At 40.2% G+C, this 21,690-nt stretch overlaps 1 protein-coding gene across 1 annotated transcript in view; it reads right to left on the minus strand.

Annotated features, from left to right (window-relative positions):
- Positions 1 to 21,690, minus strand: part of mybpc3.S (myosin binding protein C3 S homeolog) — a gene marked incomplete at its 5' end in the record, with an annotated part of 63,075 nt that overhangs the window by 31,826 nt on the left and 9,559 nt on the right. Inside the window, 9 exon segments of the mRNA NM_001088698.1 lie at positions 2,005 to 2,110; positions 5,404 to 5,528; positions 9,776 to 9,778; positions 10,122 to 10,254; positions 10,528 to 10,694; positions 13,411 to 13,434; positions 14,841 to 14,843; positions 16,782 to 16,838; positions 20,318 to 20,362. Coding sequence (NP_001082167.1) covers positions 2,005 to 2,110; positions 5,404 to 5,528; positions 9,776 to 9,778; positions 10,122 to 10,254; positions 10,528 to 10,694; positions 13,411 to 13,434; positions 14,841 to 14,843; positions 16,782 to 16,838; positions 20,318 to 20,362 — 663 coding nt within the window.

A 21,690-nucleotide genomic window follows, 5' to 3' on the forward strand; every position in this document is an offset into this window, starting at 1 on the left:
ATATTCCTTCTAAAACAAGACTTTATGGTACTAAGAAAGGTCTGAGATTTGATATTGTCAACTGCTTCTAATGGGGGGGGGAGTTGGAATCAAGTGTAGTCCAAAATTAGAAGAAGACATTGTGTTCTATGAAAATTCTTATTTTGAGTGCTGCGTCACAGAGTTGTTGCTGGGAGGGGACACATACAGACCCAGAAGGGGTTCCTACAAGGTGACATTTCCAAAGGAGCTCTGACTGTTTTGCTGACACAGCAATGAGCAGCCAAGTTTTCCCATCTCTGTGCATGGGACACGCCGTGGCAGCTGCAAAAGTGACATCGTTGAGATGGCACCCAAGTGTCCTCCTCACGTGCGGACCTGGTAAGCAGATAAGCCACTACATCAAGAAGCTATTTTAAATGCTGAAATCTATCCTTGGCCATAATTTACAGAAAGCCAGTGGGTGAGATTTGTTCCAGTTCCACCAGCTCCTTGGACGTGTATGTAGGACTCATTTAGGGGATGTGATGGTTTGTGAGAGATATAGAGGAGGGAGACAGTGGCTTCAAGGAGAGCACTTTACTGGGAACGTAAAAAGGGGCCACAATTAAGGGCTCCCGTTATAAAACTCTAGAGGAAGAAAGAGGCTCAGAGCTTCCATCAATTTCACACTCAGGGGAACTTTATCCACACAAGGCCACTTGCTCTGGGGTTATATATTCAGACGTAACGCTTGAAAGCAAATTGTTGTGTGCGGATTCTATACAAAGATAATTAGGGGGCTCAGGTAAGGATTAATACAAAAAAAAAAAAAAAAGAGACAAGTCACAATTTGCTGATCCAAAAAATCATAGGCCTAAGTCAGGGTATAGATTAGTCTGGATGTAAAATGTAGCAGTGTGAGAATAAATGGGAATAGGGCCTTAAACAGAAGGTTGATGTTGGCAGTTGCACTTCAACAACAGATGGAGGGATACAGTTTGGGCATCCCTGAAGGGCAGTGTCGGACTGGGACACCAGGGGCCCACCCAAAAACCTTGACCAGGGGCCCACCAATTAATCTTAGACCAGGGGCCCACTCTACCTCTCCTTTCTTCCTCTCCTCACTCAACCTCTATTCTCCTAGTCTCTTTTCTTTACATACTATACTCTTTCCAACTATTTGTTTTCACAAAAATAGGGAATGGACATGAAATAGGCCAAATGTTTAGCAGCATGAGGTCCCCATCGGGACTTTTCCTGGTATCCCGGTGGGCCAGTCTGACACTGCTGAAGGGGGTCAAAGTGACTGAGCCAAGACCATAGGTCTAGGGATGAGGCCGTGGCAGGGTAAGAAGGAGAGCCCTGCACAATGTAGGAAACTCTGTGGATAATGGTTGTATGTATGAGTAGGGTGGATACCAATCGTTCTGCCAGTAACTGAACTACCCGGCGTGGGGCCCGGGAGCAGACTATGCAGCAGGGACCCCCTCTTGAAATGGAGATCGTGGCGGATTCCCAAGCCCACTAACTGCTGGTGGGCCCAGAGGGGGTGCGGACCCTGGTGCAGTTGTCGCCACTACATTCTGCCCCATATTGGCATTTTTTGTTCTTAACAAATTATCAGCAGAGTGAAACGGGACAGATTCAACCATAACTAGTGCCAACCTAAAGGTGATTAATGGTGATTCAAATCTCAGCAGGCCTGGTGAGTGGGCACCATTTTATTTGAACAGCTTAGAGGGTCAAAGGTACCCATGTCATGTTTAAACAGTGAATAAAATACACCGTAATATAAAATATAAGGATATTATAAGTCACTGAGGTGTTTCATGACCATGTAAAAATGTTTAGAAAGGTCATGGGTCTTTATTGAAATACACAAGTTTATATAAGTCACATGATAAATGGCATCACCAAGCACTGGTTATAACTGATAGCATCACTAAGCACCATTTATAGGAGTATTATTATTATTATTATTATTATTATTATTAATAATAATAATAAAGAAAATATCTAGCAGTCAGTTGATTTTCTACTCACCATTTCACTTGTGCTCCTTCCTCTGACACTTCACACATAAACTCCACTCTCTCTCCCACCATCACCATCTGATCTTCCAAGGGATGAAGGATCTGAATGGGAGGTTCTGGCAAACAAACAGACAAGTGAAGAAAAAGAAACACACATTCTTTTCTAACCTACATACAGTATGTCTATTCCTCTTTTCCAAATTGATCAAGTGGCCATTTAATGTTGGGCCCCCACCAGATATCCTAGGCTGGAAAAAAAAACAGCTCCTTAAAAGTTGTATTGATATGATGCCAGGGGATATGATGCCAGGGTAAAGGGATATATAAGGGACACGCAAAGTAAATAAATACCAGGGTGTGTCTGTGAGACAACAGGAAAGAATCTGCACAAAATACTCCAGGCATATTAGTCCTGGGTGAAATATAAGTACTTTCAGTCACTTTGGGGTGCCTCCAGTTATTTTTTATTTTACTTGTCTTTCAAATTAAAATAAAATGGTAAAAAATGTACCCCCTACTGTAAATGATAAGGATATTAGAAGCCAATGAGGGTTCTGTGACCAAATAAAGGCACAAGGCTGCAGGCTGAGTTATACAGGGAACTCTGAGTATCACTCATGTACTATAAGGGATAATGTACCCCCTAATGTAAATGATAAGGCTATTAGAAGTCACTGAGGGGTTCTGTGACCATATAAAGGCACAAGGCTGCAGGCTGAGTTATACAGGGAACTCTGAGTATCACTCATGTATTATAAGGGATAATGTACCCCCTACTGTAAATGATAAGGATATTAGAAGTTACTGAGGGGTTCTGTGACCATATAAAGGCACAAGGCTGCAGGCTGCAGGCTGAGTTATACAGGGAACTCTAAGTATCACTCATGTATTATAAGGGATAATGTACCCCCTACTGTAAATGATAAGGATATTAGAAGTTACTGAGGGGTTCTGTGACCATATAAAGGCACAAGGCTGCAGGCTGAGTTATACAGAGAACTCTGAGTATCACTCATGTATTATAAGGGATAATGTACCCCCTACTGTAAATGATAAGGATATTAGAAGTCACTGAGGGGTTCTGTGACCATATAAAGGCACAAGGCTGCAGGCTGAGTTATACAGAGAACTCTGAGTATCACTCATGTATTATAAGGGATAATGTACCCCCTACTGTAAATGATAAGGATATTAGAAGTTACTGAGGGGTTCTGTGACCAAATAAAGGCACAAGGCTGCAGGCTGAGTTATACAGGGAACTCTGAGTATCACTCATGTATTATAAGGGATAATGTACCCCCTACTGTAAATGATAAGGATATTAGAAGTCACTGAGGGGTTCTGTGACCATATAAAGGCACAAGGCTGCAGGCTGAGTTATACAGAGAACTCTGAGTATCACTCATGTATTATAAGGGATAATGTACCCCCTACTGTAAATGATAAGGATATTAGAAGTTACTGAGGGGTTCTGTAACCATATAAAGGCACAAGGCTGCAGGCTGAGTTATACAAAGAACTCTGAGTATCACTCATGTATTATAAGGGATAAGGTACCCCCTACTTTAAATGATAAGGATATTAGAAGTTACTGAGGGGTTCTGTGACCAAATAAAGGCACAAGGCTGCAGGCTGAGTTATACAGGGAACTCTGAGTATCACTCATGTATTATAAGGGATAATGTACCCCCTACTGTAAATGATAAGGATATTAGAAGTCACTGAGGGGTTCTGTGACCATATAAAGGCACAAGGCTGCAGGCTGAGTTATACAGGGAACTCTGAGTATCACTTGTGTATTATAAGGGATAATGTACCCCCTACTGTAAATGATAAGGCTATTAGAAGTCACTGAGGGGTTCTGTGACCATATAAAGGCACAAGGCTGCAGGCTGAGTTATACAGGGAACTCTGAGTATCACTTGTGTATTATAAGGGATAATGTACCCCCTACTGTAAATGATAAGGCTATTAGAAGTCACTGAGGGGTTCTGTGACCATATAAAGGCACAAGGCTGCAGGCTGAGTTATACAGGGAACTCTGAGTATCACTCATGTATTATAAGGGATAATGTACCCCCTACTGTAAATGATAAGGATATTAGAAGTTACTGAGTGGTTCTGTGACCATATAAAGGTACAAGGCTGCAGGCTGAGTTATACAGAGAACTCTGAGTATCACTCATGTATTATAAGGGATAATGTACCCCCTACTGTAAATGATAAGGATATTAGACATCACTGAGGGGTTCTGTGACCATATAAAGGCACAAGGCTGCAGGCTGAGTTATACAGGGAACTCTGAGTATCACTCATGTATTATATGGGTAATGTACCCCCTACTGTAAATGATAAGGATATTAGACGTTACTGAGGGGTTCTGTGACCATATAAAGGCACAAGGCTGCAGGCTGAGTTATACAGGGAACTCTGAGTATCACTTGTGTATTATAAGGGATAATGTACCCCCTACTGTAAATGATAAGGCTATTAGAAGTCACTGAGGGGTTCTGTGACCATATAAAGGCACAAGGCTGCAGGCTGAGTTATACAGGGAACTCTGAGTATCACTTGTGTATTATAAGGGATAATGTACCCCCTACTGTAAATGATAAGGCTATTAGAAGTCACTGAGGGGTTCTGTGACCATATAAAGGCACAAGGCTGCAGGCTGAGTTATACAGGGAACTCTAAGTATCACTCATGTATTATAAGGGATAATGTACCCCCTACTGTAAATGATAAGGATATTAGACATCACTGAGGGGTTCTGTGACCATATAAAGGCACAAGGCTGCAGGCTGAGTTATACAGGGAACTCTGAGTATCACTCATGTATTATATGGGTAATGTACCCCCTACTGTAAATGATAAGGATATTAGACGTTACTGAGGGGTTCTGTGACCATATAAAGGCACAAGGCTGCAGGCTGAGTTATACAGGGAACTCTGAGTATCACTCATGTATTATAAGGGATAATGTACCTCCTACTGTAAAAGATAAGGATATTATAAGTCACTGAGGGGTTCTGTGACCATATAAAGGCACAAGGCTGCAGGCTGAGTTATACAGGGAACTCTGAGTATCACTCATGTATTATAAGGGATAATGTACCCCCTACTGTAAATGATAAGGATATTAGAAGTCACTGAGGGGTTATGTGACCATATAAAGGCACAAGGCTGCAGGCTGAGTTATAAAGACGTTAAACTTTAGAAAGCTGGAACGCCACAAACCAAGTTGACTTAAGGTAATTCAATAACAGCCACAAAAAGTTTGTAGCAACCCATAGCAACCAATCAGATAAACAACAGATGGAGGGCACAGTTTAAAGACATAAATAGCCCAATCACACACAGTTTTATCCTGAATTTTTAAATGACTTCACAGCCAAACCCTAAGACTGACCTCTCACAAACAGCTCAGTGAAGCACTTCTCCTCTCCAATCACACACGTATAGGCTGCGTCATCTGCCAGGGAGCAGTTATTGATGGTGAGAATCCTCTTGTTCCCAATACTCTCAAATATGTACCTGGAGTAGGGGACAAAAGTGTTGTGAAACACACTCGGCAGCAGTTAACAACCTACATAGCGGCTCACTTTGAAAAAAGACACAAGCTTATTAAGTTCAACCCATCTATACTGTAATTACAGGTATGGGACCTGTTATCCAGAATCCCCGGATAAGGGATCTTTCTGTAATTTGGGTCTTTATACCTTCAGTCTACTAGAAAATCATATAAACATTAAGTAAACCCAATAGGCTGGTTTTGATTCCAATAAGGATTAATTATATTTGTTGTTTATATCAAGTACAGGTATAGGACCTGTTATCCAGAATGCTCAGGACCTGGGGTTTTCCAGATAAGGGATCTTTCTGTAATTTGGGTCTTTATACCTTCAGTCTACTAGAAAATCATGTAAACATTAAAAAACCCCAATACGCTGGTTTTGATTCCAATACGGATTAATTATATTTTTTGTTTATATCAAGTACAGGTATAGGACCTGTTATCCAGAATGCTCAGGACCTGGGGTTTTCCAGATAAGGGATCTTTCTGTAATTTGGATCTTCATACCTTTAAGTCTACTAGAAAATCATGTAAACATTAAATAAACCCAATAGGCTGGTTTTGATTCCAATAAGGATTAATTATATTTGTTGTTTATATCAAGTACGGGTATATGACCTGTTATCCAGAATGCTTAGGACCTGGGGTTTTCCAGATAAGGGATCTTTCTGTAATTTGGGTCTTTATACCTTCAGTCTACTAGAAAATCATGTAAACATTAAAAAACCCCAATACGCTGGTTTTGCTTCCAATAAGGATTCATTATATTTGTTGTTTATATCAAGAACAGCTATAGGACCTGTTATCCAGAATGCTCAGGACCTGGGGTTTTCTGGATAAGGGATCTTTCTGTAATTTGGATCTTCATACCTTCAGTCTACTAGAAAATCATGTAAACATTAAATAAACCCAATAGGCTGGTTTTGATTCCAATAAGGATTAATTATATTTGTTGTTTATATCAAGTACAGGTATAGGACCTGTTATCCAGAATGCTCAGGACCTCGGGTTTTCCCGATAAGGGATCTTTCTGTAATTTGGATCTTTATACCTTCAGTCTACTAGAAAATCATTTAAACAAAAATTAAACCCAACAGGCTGGTTTTGCGCTTCAACAAAGATAAACATTATGACGTTATTTATGTAGAAATTTTGGATTATTTCATTATAACGGAGTCAACGTTTCCATAATTCAGAGCTTTCTGGATAACAGGTTTCTGGATAACGGATCCCATACCTGTCCAAGGTACTGTGTTATTACTATAGAGAAAAACAAAATCATGTAAAACAAAAAAAATCTGCATTATTTGATTATAATGGAGTCTATGGGAGATGTTCTTTTCGTAATTCGGAAATTTTATGGAGAATGGGTTTCTGCATAACGGATGCCATACCTGTACTACTTATTTTCATTGTAATTGATGGCAGCAGCCTGACTAGTAGGTGGAGAGCAATGTGTAAGACTGTTGGGGTCACCTGTTCTTTACCCACTGAACAAATACACACATACATTTTATTTCATTAGGCAAAAAAAGTGTCTGTGGGTAAAGTTCCCCTTTATGCCATACTGTTATTTTGCACCTTTTTAAATCCTGGAATGCCCATTAGGGAAGGGTTATTGTTAATTGACATGTGGTTATAATTAGAAAGTGCTAATTTTAATGGGAAGGGATAAGAGACATGTCATTAACACAAGAGCGCTACAGAAAGCTTGGAGTGTTTCCGTCCTCTTTCTAGTGTATTTATAGCCCCTTTCAGAGTCCCAGGCCTCTATGGATTGTGCAGATTCCACATGCCTGGAATTCTCAATTATAGTTCCATTCTCACATTGACATTAATGCTTCACTGTGGCCTCTCTTATACGGTATTACACCTTAATCAATGTCAGAAGGGCACATATAGTGCTGTTTTAGTATTTGGCACTAGACGTTATACATTTATAGATTCCAGCTCCAATTGCATTGACTATAAACAGGGAGCCAGTTGTAGGCAGAGCAGACTTGATTCTCATTGGAGGAAACTCTCGCATTAAGTAGGCCACTGGCCATAGAGAGCTGGGGAAGAGTTTAATGGTGATATTGCTTTAAGATTCAGTGCCTGAACTACAATTCTCTGCATGCTTTAAAACAGGGCAGGCACTAAGGGTAGTGATGTGCCTATGCAGGGCCGGTCCAAGGGGTAGGCAGGGTAGGCAACCCCCTAGGGCACAATCACTGGGGGGCGCACTTCTCAGGGAATTTTTTTTTTCATTTTTACTATTCAGTTTGTTTGGCCTTTATTAATGGCATTATACTTTTTCAAAATCGCATGCCAAAAACCACCTCTGGGGGTTTGTTTTAGCCAATTTAAATTGTGAAGGCGCTGATCGAAACCGTTGACTAGGGAGTCAAACTCCCTTGGCCTGGCCCGGTGCCTATGGCGTAGTGCAGATCAGATTGGCAGACAGAGTTGGAAGGGAAGGAACAAAGCAAGTAAGTGACAACTGGGGAGGCTGCAGAGGGTGGGGAGCTGGCTAAGTACATACCTCCCAACATTTTGGAAATATAAAGAGGTACAAAAACATTTACCTAGTGGAGCACATTAAATTTTTTTACTGTTTTGTAGCCACACCCCTAATTACCATATTCATATTTCGAAACTTTGGCAGGTTATGAAGGTTTGAACACATTTCTGTGGTTTTTATATGTTATTAGTTTTGCCAATGAAGGTGAATTGATCTTTAAGCTGCAAGTCACAGTTTCCCAAGAGGCATGCTCATCTTAAAGGGATCCTGTCATTGGAAACATGTTTTTTTCAAAACGCATCAGTTAATAATGCTACTCCACCAGAATTCTGCACTGAAATCCATTTCTCAAAAGAGCAAACAGATTTTTTTTATATTCAATTTTGAAATCTGACATGGGGTTAGACATATTGTCAGTTTCCCAGCAGCCCCTGGTCCTGTGACTTGTGCCTGCACTTTAGGAGAGAAATGCTTTCTGGCAGGCTGCTGTTTTTCCTTCTCAATGTAACTGAATGTGTCTCAGTGGGACATGGGTTTTTACTATTGAGAGTTGTTCTTAGATCTACCAGGCAGCTGTTATCTTGTGTTAGGGAGCTGTTATCTGGTTACCCTCCCATTGGTCTTTTGTTTGGCTGCTGGGGGGGGAGGAAGGGGGTGATATCACTCTAACTTGCAGTACAGCAGTAAAGAGTGATTGAAGTTTATCAGAGCACAAGTCACATGACTTGGGGCAGCTGGGAAATTGACAATATGTCTAGCCCCATGTCAGATTTCAAAATTGAATATAAAAAAATCTGTTTGCTCTTTTGAGAAATGGATTTCAGTGCAGAATTCTGCTGGAGCAGCACTATTAACTGATTCATTTTGAAAAAGATTTTTTTCCCATGACAGTATCCCTTTAAATTCTTACAATTGTTTCTTTGCTTAAGTTAAATTGTTACAAAAGTATCTAAGTGGACCTGCCATGTATTCTGGACTCTCTGCCAAAAGCCAATTAAGTTAGAAACTTTGTATCTTTTTCTCGCTGTTCAGTGCAGGAGATCAAAGAGAAAGTCGGGACATTTCAGTAGCAGACCCGGGACTGTGTGTTGAGCTGTCAAAATCGAGACTGTCCCATGAAAAATTAGACAACTGCGAGATATTTAAGTAGTACAGGTATGGGATCCATTATCCAGAAACCTGTTATCCAGAAAGCTCTGAATTAAGGACAGGCTGCCTCCCATAGACTTCATTTAATCAAATAATCCAAATTTAAAAAAATGATTTCCTTTTTCTCTGTAATAATAAAACAGTAGCTTGTACTTGATCCCAACTAAGATATAATTAATCCGTATTGGAAGCAAAACCAGCCTAATGGGTTTATTTCATGATTACATGATTTTCTAGTAGACTTTAGGTATGAAGATCCAAATCCATTATCCAGAAAACCCCAGGTCCCAAACCTGTAATGCCATGTTAAAATGATTAAGTTATTATTCATATTTATTTTATTTTATTCTTAAGTTTTTGCTTATGTCTTTTGTTCATGCCCCCCCCCCCCTACTATTCATATTCCATTGTGACTGCCTAATGCTGACTGGTCGCTAGAGTGTTTAAGCCCTAGAAACTAGACAGCTGGTAAACATCCAAGCTTGACAGCTGCACAACATGAAATATTAATGATTCAAAAGCACTAAAGTTTAATTGAAATCGAATAGCACTTACTTGCTGAAGGATTCATTTTGATTGACAGATTCACCAGGGAAGAAAGTGCCAGAGAGGGAGAGAAAGAAAAGAGAGAATGAGCGAGGGATAGGGAAGAAGTGAAGTGAACAAACCCCATCAATTAATTTGCCACCCAACATCATGTTTCATCTTAAACTGTGTTGGCATATCTTCCACTTACCCTGCATAACTATTTCATTTCTCCCTCTTTTTATATAGAAGAGTTTATTCAATTAAGCAAGAGCATTTGAGGATTTCAGGCGGGGGGCCTTGACCCCCTTGGACCTCCTGGTTTCGACTCACATGAAATTGATCCTTGTGCCCTAACACCACTTAGTTCTCTTACCTTCCACTGACTCTGATCTCTTGGCCATTTTTCAGCCATTTGACCTCTGCGTCTGGGTTGGCCACTTCTATGACCAACTTCATCTTCTGACCTTTGTCTATTTGGTATGCAGGATCCATCTTCTTCAGGAAAGCTAGAAGAACAGAAAGGAGGCTTGTGAATTAAGAGACTGCAGACAAGGAACCCTATATATGGAGACTCCAAATGATCTTAACCTATTGCAATTTTTCATAGCTGGTACCAGCCTGGATGGTAAGATATCTGGCAGGTGGTAAGGACAGGGATGGCCTGGACTCCCCCTGGTGCTACTCTATGTACTAAGTGTCGCCTATTCCCCCTTGCCTTGGCTTTATGTTAGATGTACCAAGGAGGAGTAAAAAATATAGTCCCCATGTCCCTACTTCACCTTCACTCTTCTTCTCCTCCTTCTTCATCTTCTTGAGCCGTTTCAAGAGGCCCCTCAAGTCAGTGATTCCGTACTGGAAGGCAATCTTCTCATATTCAGAGGGGGGTGCTTTCTTGAGGATTTCCCACACATCCACATCGGGCTCAGTGCCCTGCTTTGGCTCATTACTGGTAAGAAAGGCAAAATTAAAAGGGGCCAAAATAACTCCAGACACTTAACAAGGTCAGGAGTAGGGAGAACCTTTGACATGAACAACATGCACAAAAAGGCTGTGAGTTCTGAGACTTGTTGTTTAAGCCCGGCTGAAGGGTCCCTAATGTTCACAAAGATTTTTCTGGTGGGGGGAGGGAAGAGAGAGGCATTTGCCTGGGGCTTGTGGAGCAGTTGCTGTAGGTATGAAAGATTAAAGGAGAACTAAACCCTAAAAATGAATATGGCTGAAAATGCTGTATTTTATATAATGAACAAGTTTCAGCTTGTCAATAGCAGCAATGATCCAGAACTTCAAACTTGTCACAGGGGGTCACCATCTTGGAAAGTGTCTGTGACACTCACATGCTCAGTGGGCTCTGATTGGCTGTTGAGAAGCTAAGCTTAGGGCTCGTCACTAATTATCCAGCAGAAAACAAGCTTCCCCTGTAATATAAGCTGATGCTACAGGGCTGATTATTAAATTCTGATGCTATTTGCACTGGTTTCTGTGCTGCCATGTAGTAATTATCTGTATTAATTACTAATCAGCCTTATATTGTGACATTATATGTGTACTGTATATTGTGAGTGGATCCCTAAGCTGGACAGTAAGTGACGGCAGTACAGAGCATGTGCAGTGAATCAGCAGAAAAGAAGATGGGGAGCTACTGGGGCATCTTTGGAGACACAGATCTTTACAGCTAAAGGGCTGTGGTTGCATTGGGCTGGTACAGAAGCTCAAAATATAACGTACAACATTTCTAGCTACTTCTTTAGTTAAGCTTTAGTTCTCTATAATTGGGGAAGGTGGGGCACCTGGTGGGGAAAACACAATACTGTAAAGACCCAGAAAGCATGTTTAATATGACATTAAAAGTAGGGAGGGGTGTGTGTATGGATGCTGGGTTTTCATTTGGAGGGGTTGAACTTGATGGACTTTGTCTTTTTTCAACCCAATTTAACTATGTAACTATGTAAATTGGGGTCTTTCCCCCTTCAGCTTGTGCCTTGAGATGTATATAGTCATATGGGGTAGGGAATTAGGCAGTCAAGTCATAAGGGTAATTGGGCCCAATACCAGGGGACCTACACATTACCTGCCATGTTGGTCCTCATATCTGACTCTCTTTCACTTTGCTCGCTTGATTTTGCCTGTCTAATTATGTATATGTTTATGTTATGTATATGACTATAAGGCTATTAGGAGAAAACTGTTGGTATTTGTATTGCTTCCTCCCTGTGACATCCTGGCCTGTGGGAGTTGATGTGATACTGCAGCACTTTATACTTTACACAGTAAATTGCAATTAGCAAGTGGCATGTGAGCTCATACTGGGCTCATGCCAATACATGTTGCGAAAGAGAGTAAATCCTATTTAAAGGAGAGTCCTCTCGAGTGTCCCACTTGAAGACATGTTAATTGAGACATTCTGTCATTCTGGCTTATATTTTTCAGTTTCAGATGATGAATTAGGGTAGAATGTGGAGAGTGAGATGTAGACAGGGTGTACAGCAAAGCTTCCCAATGGTTGAGAAGTTACTGCACGCTGGATACAGGTACAATTGTGTAGAATATCCCTTTATGTACACCATATATTGCTATGCTATAAAATCTTTTTAGTGTATTGTAGCCTTCCCCTCCCTGGTTTATGTTGCCTCATGCCAAGATTTACTGTCACAGTCTCCGTTTTGATCTCTGCTCTACAAGCTGTCTTCATTCACTGCCTCTTACACAGAATCATGTGCTTCAGCAAACTCTTTGGTCAAAGTTCCCATGTGCAGCCTGACATTTGGATTTCTTTTTTGGAAATGGAAATAATGTGGACATCTTGGCACCTAGTTGTGCCTCACAGTGGCAAGTTGCTGCTTAGTGGAGAAAATGCTTGTTGTGGTGTTACTCTGATTTTATTGTCTATGGAAAAAAGTATATATACTGTATATACTGTATATATATGTGTGTGTGGTAAGAGTTTTGAGACCCACACAACCAAGTAACAGATGAATCCTTTAGATTGACCCTTACACTAGAGCCTTAAAATTCAGCAATATTTATATATATAGTATTTTGTTTGGCTCATTGGATTTTTCTTGGTCATCAAAGTCTACAATGTTCAGATTTCATAGTAAATAAAATGATCATATTAAGTCCATTGTTCCTATTTATTTTATTTTATCTGGAAGGTATAAAGGACCTTTTGAGTGTATAAGAGCAATCCATCAATCTTAAGACCTCTCACCATAACCCAAACAGAAGCACTAATGCCTTTATTTAATATTTGCAGTTGTAAGTGAATAACTGTATTAAGCTTCATCAGATCATACAATGACTATTTCAACCTGGTGGGGTCTTACTAGCTGGGGAGGAGTTGGCCCACTTTTGTCTCCTTTGGGTACTGACTAGGGCATGTTCTTCTGCAAGGATTAAAGTGGTCGTTGAACCCATGGAGACACATTTAAACCTTCTCTTGTTTTGTTCCATAAATTTCCCCAGAATTAACATGGTATTTGGTTCTGGACTGGGACACATGTCATTTGACCAGGCCCAAGCATTACTTTGAGTTTCCTCTAAGCACATATGTTGCTCACATTGACTGAATTGTTGATTGTTTAAGACTCAAAGTGTAAAATTAGTACTGAGATTTGGTGATTAGCCAAACCTCTTGACCAAACCTAAAAATGATGAATCCTTACCGATTCACGGAGCGGAGGAAACTGCTGGACTTGCCAAGAGGCATTCAGAAAAACATGCAGCGGAGGCAGGCACCCGCATCGCCAGCGGTAGGAAACAGCAAGACATGTCAGTGCACAACCACATGGTTCCTCGCCCGAGGGCGAGTCCGAGAGGCAAAATAAATGCAAACTTTGACTATCATGCATGCAGAAACCAGGCAACCCATGATGTTGAGTTGTGTGGGAATCACAGAACCACAATCCAGGTGCAAATAGTGCATGCCAAGAAAGCACCCCAAGTGCATTAGGAAATTCAATCTCACCAGTAGGAAAAGAAATGTGAACTCCAAGTCAAAAACACATGCATTTAAGGTGACCATAATTATAAGCACAAGAAAAGTCACCTGGTTGTAGAGAAAGGAAAATGAACGTATGTATATGTTAATGCATATTAAAAGAGTATCATCTTTGGATACCTTCCAGGTGCCACCTGGAATTTAGAGACATGCGGTTTTGTGAAAGTCCTTCCTAAAATCAGTCCTGCTCTTTGGACACATTTAAAACTCCAACACACTGCCACGATAAGCACCTCTACCTCTCCGTGGCCATAGAGAAGGGTTGCTATTGTGTTGTTATTTGCATTTATCACAATACAAGGACAACAAACTGGCATGGCTACAGAAAGGAACAGAACTTTCTACTGGAAGAGATGTTACTCAAAATTATATATTGCGACTTTTGTCTGTGGTGTTTATTTTATGCCACTGTGAAGGTGGCAATTTAATAGTGGTGTCAATCTATCCAGTTGGCACAAATCCTGGTGCACCCATAAACACTTTGCATGTAAAAGAGGACATAATGTTTGCATGTGGTTGGCAATACACCATCGACACAACGTGTTCTACAGCGTAGGACCTTCTCCCTATCCCAATGTAATTTAATTGGCAGACATTCGCTAGACTGTCAATTTTTATGACCTGGTCTCTATGTCTCTATGGCTGTATCTACCTTCTACCTTTCTCCAACTAAAGCTGGAGATGAAAGACGACTTTGACAAACTGTTGATGGAAGGTTAAATATAGAAATGAAGCACTTTCTTGAGGGTACGATACACACTATCCTGTTACTAGAATGTATATCAGCTGTCAGCTCCTGGAAGAAGTTCCCTTCATTTAGAGAAAGTGGCAGCTGTGTATGTTAAACTCATCGATCACTCTTCTTTTGATAACTGAAGTTTGTGCCCAATGGTCCCGCAGAAATAGCAAATATGACTCATAGTCTAGATTAAAACATGACTAGAGGGCATGCAATAATGAGATCAGAGGTTTTTCAAGGCATCACTCGGTGAATATTAAAATTCAGTAGGGATTGGCCTAACCATTCTTTTAGGCCTGACCAAAAACACAAGTTAGTATCAATCAGGTTTAACAAAAAACACACCAAGAACTTACTCTCTGTGACATCAGTGATAGAGGAAGATAATACAAAGATAATTAAAGGAAGAAAGAGATGCAAGGTGAGTACGAGTGACTGATACAGGGCAGAACAGATTCCAAGCATGGATGCAGCTGGGTGTGTGGATGGAATGCAGACTGCAGACCAAGCAGTGGGTTAGAAGATGACAAAGATGCACATAGACCATCTCAAGCTCTGGACGATAGCAAGATGCAGCACTGTTTAAGTTATAGGAATGCCAGAAGTAGAATTTAGACAAGAAGCTGTGATAACTGTAAGCCAGATGGATTTTGTCAGGCACTAGGCACGGTATAACAGGACATAGTATAGGTTTGTTGTTGGTGGCCTGTTTAGGAGAATAAAGAATGCTGATGGGCAGAAATCTGGATAATGACATGTTACAAGTACATAGCCTCAACAAACTGGCTGGAATAGTAATGTACACTCGGAAAATATGAACTTAGAGCTTAGGTTCCAAAACTGTGGGGCTGGCTCCTCTATGGAGGAAAATATCATCTTATGGTGGACCCTGTGCTGAAGGCCATCTAGGATGGAATTTAGGATGGGATGTTATGCTACATCTTATATACAGTATTCTTTGAATAATCTTGGCTAGTGATGGGCGAATTTGGGGAGTTTAGATTCGCCGAAAAATTCGCGAATTTCCTGTGAAATTCGTGAAACAGTGAAAAATTCACGTTTTTTGGATGCCGGCACACATTCGCGGCAAAAATGCGCCAGCGTCCAGAAAAACTGATGCGGGCGTCCAATTTTTTTTCCGCGGCGGTTTAGTAAATGTATTCGCCAGCGGCAAATCACGGGAATTCCCCGCAAATTCCCACCTACCGAAATATTGTTAATGGTGCTTGAACCTGAAATGTCTCTAACAAACATAGGGGATTGGGACATTTTATCCAAAGAAAAAAAAAGAAGTAGAATTTATATCTGGGTAACAAAGTTTAGAATACTTTCCTTCTCCTTTAATGGAGTTCAGGAGCCGTGATGTAGTAGATGAACTATGTAAGGAACTAAGTCTGGTGAAGAATGAAGAAGCTATTGTGTGTTAAAACTAGATACAGTACTGGGAATAATTTCTTAATTTCTAGAATATGTAGATTTGATTGTTTAAGAAGACCAGGAGCTGAGGAAATGTATGTTAACTCTGTTGAGAAACTGTATTTACAGTTTGGGGTGAAGGGGCCATTTTTGGAGACTATGAGTATACTCTTGAGTAAAGGATCGTTGTTTTAACTGGACCAAACATGGCATTTTTTTTTAGAGCAACAAGCGCACTGGAAATACATGGAGTCAAAAGCACTCTGCGCAGAGTTAAAGCAGATAACAACAAATGACAGATGAATTTGGCGGAAACACCAACAAGAACATAAAAAGCTTTTGATAGATAGAAGCCTTGGAAGCAGACATTGGCGATAACAATTGCAAAATGAACATTGGACTGGTTGAGCAAAGGAAAAAACAAGAAAGTCGGAAAGTTGGCATGTTAAATGGACACACATGTAAGTTGTTGAGAGATGGGGCTGTGGTGGAACGTATGTGTTAGGTCTAATGTGATCTTGATTTCATGTAATAAGACAACATGATGGGCAAATATGAATGTTCCTCAGTAAAGTTGGATTGAATCCTAGATAATCAGAAGTTCTACAAGCTTTGGAGTAAATGAGTGGTGGTAAAACTGTTTCATGTGCATGAATGTGCTGTTGATTAAATGCATATGGTGCTCAGAAACATGGTGTAAAGTCTTAAAGGGAGGAAAGGTCACTCATTTTAAGGGCAGGGAACATATACCGTAAAAGTGATATGTTCAGGACCATGTGTTGTGCTACTGGTAACCACAGAAGACAGAAGTCACGTAGACAATACAATAGCAATATGAAGGCGAGACCTGCAGCAGTCACATGATATGTAGTTGTACTCACCTCTTTTTGAGCAAAGCACTGAAATCCAGTTCCCCTGCTTCCTCAGTTCCATCTCCGCTACAGAAAGAGGAATGCAATCACAATCACAGTGTTGCACATGGACCATGCCCCATTGAGGCAAGAGCTGCACCAGATACAAGTCTGCCATTCCAGCTGTTTCATGTTTATTAAACCCAGTGAATAAACCCTCAGTACAACAACAGATAACAACATAGGCATCTGAACCTCTTTTTTTAGAGGCTACAGAATGTCATATCAAGCTGTTTGCAAGACCACAAGGGGTGAGTCGGGGAAATCTCAGGGGTCGCAGGATCATGAAATAAACGTTTTCATGCAACAGATACGGTAGGTGGAGACAAAGTTCATATTTGCACAGGTTCTGCACTGATAATAACAAGGGGATGCACAAATCAATACAGACAAGGTATACAAACTGCAATATGAATAGGGCTGTGCTTAGAATAGGGCCTATGTTTTGTGTGCATTTCTGGTTGCAAGGAGGGATGAGTTGGTAAAATAACCTGTTTAAGGCCCCATTATTTGGTGTCTTGCCTTTCTACTGTATATTTGCAACCCCTTCCCTACCATACTTAGCTACTATTAGGGTGCACCGAATACCAAATCTTCTATAAATAGATATGAATGAATCCTAGATTCAATTCTGAATGCAGCCAAACCCAGGTCTCTTTTTTTTTACAGGATTCAGGTGAACTCGACTGCTTGACCAAACCACATCCAAACTCTAAAAACGCACATTTTGTGTGCCGTGCTTTTCCCGCAAAAATGCTCATTTATGATATTTATTTAGGATTCATGAAATGCTCATTGGCCAATGAAAATTAAGATTAGGATTTGTTTAAGGATTCCTTAGTGGAAGGTTCAATTTTAGGCTGAATGTGGAAAAAGAGATCCGCCACATCCCTATCCATAAATCATTCGGAACAGGATCCAAACCCTAATTTTCCTATTCAAGTTTGAAAAAAATGGAAAAATTTAAAAAAGACAACAGTTGCGTTCAGCTGAAATCACACGACTTTTAAGGTTGGGCTGGATACATAAGATTTGGATAAATTCTGCAAAAATAATAAATGCTAGTTTGTAGCCGAGTCCTAGATTTGGTGCATCCGTGCTCACTATAACCCTTACACCGTGCACAATGGTTGCTTTTGTCTATACACAAAAAGTGGCCCCTTTGCAGGCAAAAGACACAGGAGGAGAGACACATGTAGCCCACAACATTCCATTCTCTTTGGGAAAGAATGACTTCACAGAAGCATAAATCCGTGAGTGACAGGGGTAACATGAGTGTGACACAGTGAAAGTGACATCGGCACCAATAAGCCTACTAGAGACGCGAGTGATGGAGAGTGACAGGCACAGAGCTCCAGCTCTTGGGCACCAGTGCAACATGAGGGTGGTGACACAAATAGTCTTTCACGCAATGTCCCAGAATTCAGTTGCATTGAAAGTCTGAGGAGAGAGTCAGAACTTTCAGTGACAACTTGTAGAGACATTGGAATTCTGGAATTTTGTCAATTTCTTTGCTCAGCAAAATCCTTTCCTGCCAATGAGTAAAATCTGCCTCCTTATCTCCTCCAAATGCCTTTCCAATCTCAACCCTTTGTTTATCTGTCAGTAAAGAGACAGATCATGGGTGGTTCAGCACCTATTTATGGTTACCTTTATCTACTCAATATGCATACAGGCTCCTCCAATCAGGGATCTGTAGGCTCACCAAGCTGACTGGCTCTGGGACATATTTGTAAAGTTGTACATTTTTTTTAAAACAAAATGAAGTGTAAAATAAGCCCTACCCCCTCCTCATCCCTAATGACTCCCTATGGTTGATTTTGGGTGTTACTTGGGACTCACTTGACTGCGGCATCCTACCTCCTACAAACACAAGCATTTTAATTAAGGGAGATTGAATATTTTTCACTAAATATACCCCAAGCAGTGAGTGTATCTGTAGTTTTTACCCCCAGTCCCTCCCTTCAACCTCTTCATGGAATATATAAGGAAACTATCTTCTATTTATCAATTGAAGGTTGACTTTTATTTCATGTTCCCTTTAGTAAACAGTAATGGAGCACAGCTGACTGTGTGCATTAGACTTTCCTCCCCTGCCTATTTACATGTACACTATACATAAAATGAGCTGTTTGCTTCAGCTAAACAATCCTCCATAGTTGCACAAGTAAAAGGTAAATATGAGTGAGCATGGGACATACAACTGTAGCATTCAGTAAATGGTAATATGTTTTTCATTTTCCTCCTCATAATAGTTCAGTAATCTTTTTGTCAGTATTCTGTGCCCAATCTATGCCCATTTCTCTTGTGTGCTCCCCATCTCCCATTCCTTTTCCCATACCCCAAGAATTATTCTCTGTTTGACTCCTTTCTCCAGTTCTCTTCTATCCCTTCTTACTTCTCCCTCCCAATTCTCACTACATTCTTCCATTTCCATTTCTTCACTGTTCTCATTCTCATGACTTTACTGCTTCTTCCATTCTTTATTCTCCTTTAGCCCTTCTCATCCACCTCTATTTCTTCTCACTGTTCTCCCCTAAGTCCATCCTACCTTTGGTTTCTGCTTTCCCCTTATTTGGCTCTTCACTTTCCTTAATGTTAACCACCTCATCCGTTTGGCTTTCCAGCTTTTATTAGCCAACTCTGAGTGGCAGATCAATTATATGCGAGGCCCCTAGGCTACATCCACAGTCCCCTCTTCTAGGCTACTGCTGGGTTCAGAAGTGTGCAGATGCAGGCACTTGTGCACCCAAACTGCTGGGTTACATGTGCCTTGTCTGCCTTCTCAAAGCATGTGTTACCATCCGTACCCTGCAGTGCAAATAAAAATAAATATTAAAGGAAAGAAATGGGCACTGAATCCTTAGGCTATAGCCTAGGGGAGCCTGTGCATTAATCTGCCCTGCTAACTCCCCTTCCATTCTGCTCTCCTATCATTACTCTTCTTTAGATTCTTCTTGCTCTTCCAATCTTTCTTCTTCTTCTTCTTTTTTATCACAACCACCCTGATTGATATTTTTCTTCCTTTTCTTCTTGGTTACCATTGCTCCATACTTTTTTGTCTGGTCTCTTTTCTTCCTCCATCTTCTCTTCCAACCACTCGTATTCTAGTAGCACCCCTAGTTAGCAACTACACTAAGGATAACACCTTTACTTAGAGTTTCACACAAACATACCAAAATCATGGCTGAACAGCTTCCAGCACTGCCCTTTAGACTACATTTTCATCAGTTTCCCATATTAAAGTTTGTTAGTGACTTAGAAGAACCCTTCTGTGAAGGTCTATGGAGAATGTCTTTGGCAAGGCAACCAGTGAAACAGTTCCAAATCTGTTTAACTGCAAATGTTCAATGCACACAATCAGCTATGCTCCACGTAATACAAAAATAATGGCTGCTTATAAATGCTTATTAGCTAAATGGATTCAATGTTGTGACCATTACAGTAGGTAAAAATAAAACTCATTGGGAGGAAACGGATGGTTTGCTTGAGCAAAGCTTAGCTACCTGAAGGCAATGGATACTCTTCTTTTTGCTGCTCCTACAAGGCTCCTGAGAGTTTCATAGATAGATTTTAGTTGCACCCACTAACAACATATTCTCACATCCTTATATGAACTGTAAATTTTACTGTCACTTGTACAAAATATGTTATGCAGTTTTACAAAAAAACAAGAAGACATCATTCAGAACACATAAACATCATTCAGATATGTAAAACAGACACAAACTGACCACCATGATTACAAGTATATAGATACAGGTAATGGATCTGTTATCCGGAAACCAGTTATCCAGAGAGCTCCGAATTACGGGAATGCCCGTCTCCCATAGACTCCATTTTATCCAAATAATCAACATTTTTTAAATGATTTCCTTTTTCTCTATAATAATAAAACAGTATCTTGTACCAGCCTATTGGGTTTATTTATTGTTTACATGATTTTCTTGTAGACTTAAGATGTGAAGATCCAAATTACGGAAAGATCCATTATCCGGAAAACCCCAGGTCCAGAGCATTCTGGATAACAGGTCCCATACCTGTACTAATGTGTTAGAGTGATGCACACTGGGAGTTTCACCCTTTTTTTTAAAGCCTGGCAATAGAGAGGATCTTGCATGTAAAACATTTAGCTGTCTGCCAGTGCCTTTAAAGGATAAGTAAACCTTTAATATAAGTACATTTAAAACTGATGAGAGTGCTATTCTATTTTGCAACGTACATTCATTATTTATTTATTTTTTATTCCAAGTTATTAAGAGATACATGTACTGTTAATATGAATGAATTTTATTACAACAAGGAAGAAGTCAGGAGAAAGAGGCTGCTCTGATGTTTTTCTGCTTGGGAAAGATTTGAGAAAGTTCTTTCCTAAGCAGAAGAATGGTAGAGCAGTTTCTTTCTTTCTCATGACAACTTCCTTGACTACTTGGTGGTCAGACTGGTGGGAAAATGACCAGCAGGTGGTGCTGTTGTAATAAAATGTATTCATATTCAAAGTACATGTATCCCTTAATGTAATGTACATTGCAAAAGTGCTTAGAATAGCACCCTCATCAATTTTACATTCACTTATTTTCAAGGTTACTTATTCTTTAAGCATAATAAAATAAAAGCCTTAGGTGACTATTGATTGTCCTTTAAAGCCAAAATCCGTATGTACAGAATTTGTGAATGTGTTTTGGATGACGGTTACCAAATCATGTGAAAAATCACGTCTTGAAAATCCAACTAAATGGCTATACTTTCATTGTTTTTCAAATCATTTTTAAAATAGAAAACCTAATGTCCTGAAACCTAACTGAATGCTTCTCTGCTCAGAAGTGCCACCAGCCCACGAGGATCAGAAAACCTTTCTTGTTTTAACATGCATTAGAGA

This window comes from Xenopus laevis, chromosome 4S, assembly GCF_017654675.1.
Source record: "Xenopus laevis strain J_2021 chromosome 4S, Xenopus_laevis_v10.1, whole genome shotgun sequence".
NCBI lineage: Eukaryota > Metazoa > Chordata > Amphibia > Anura > Pipidae > Xenopus > Xenopus laevis.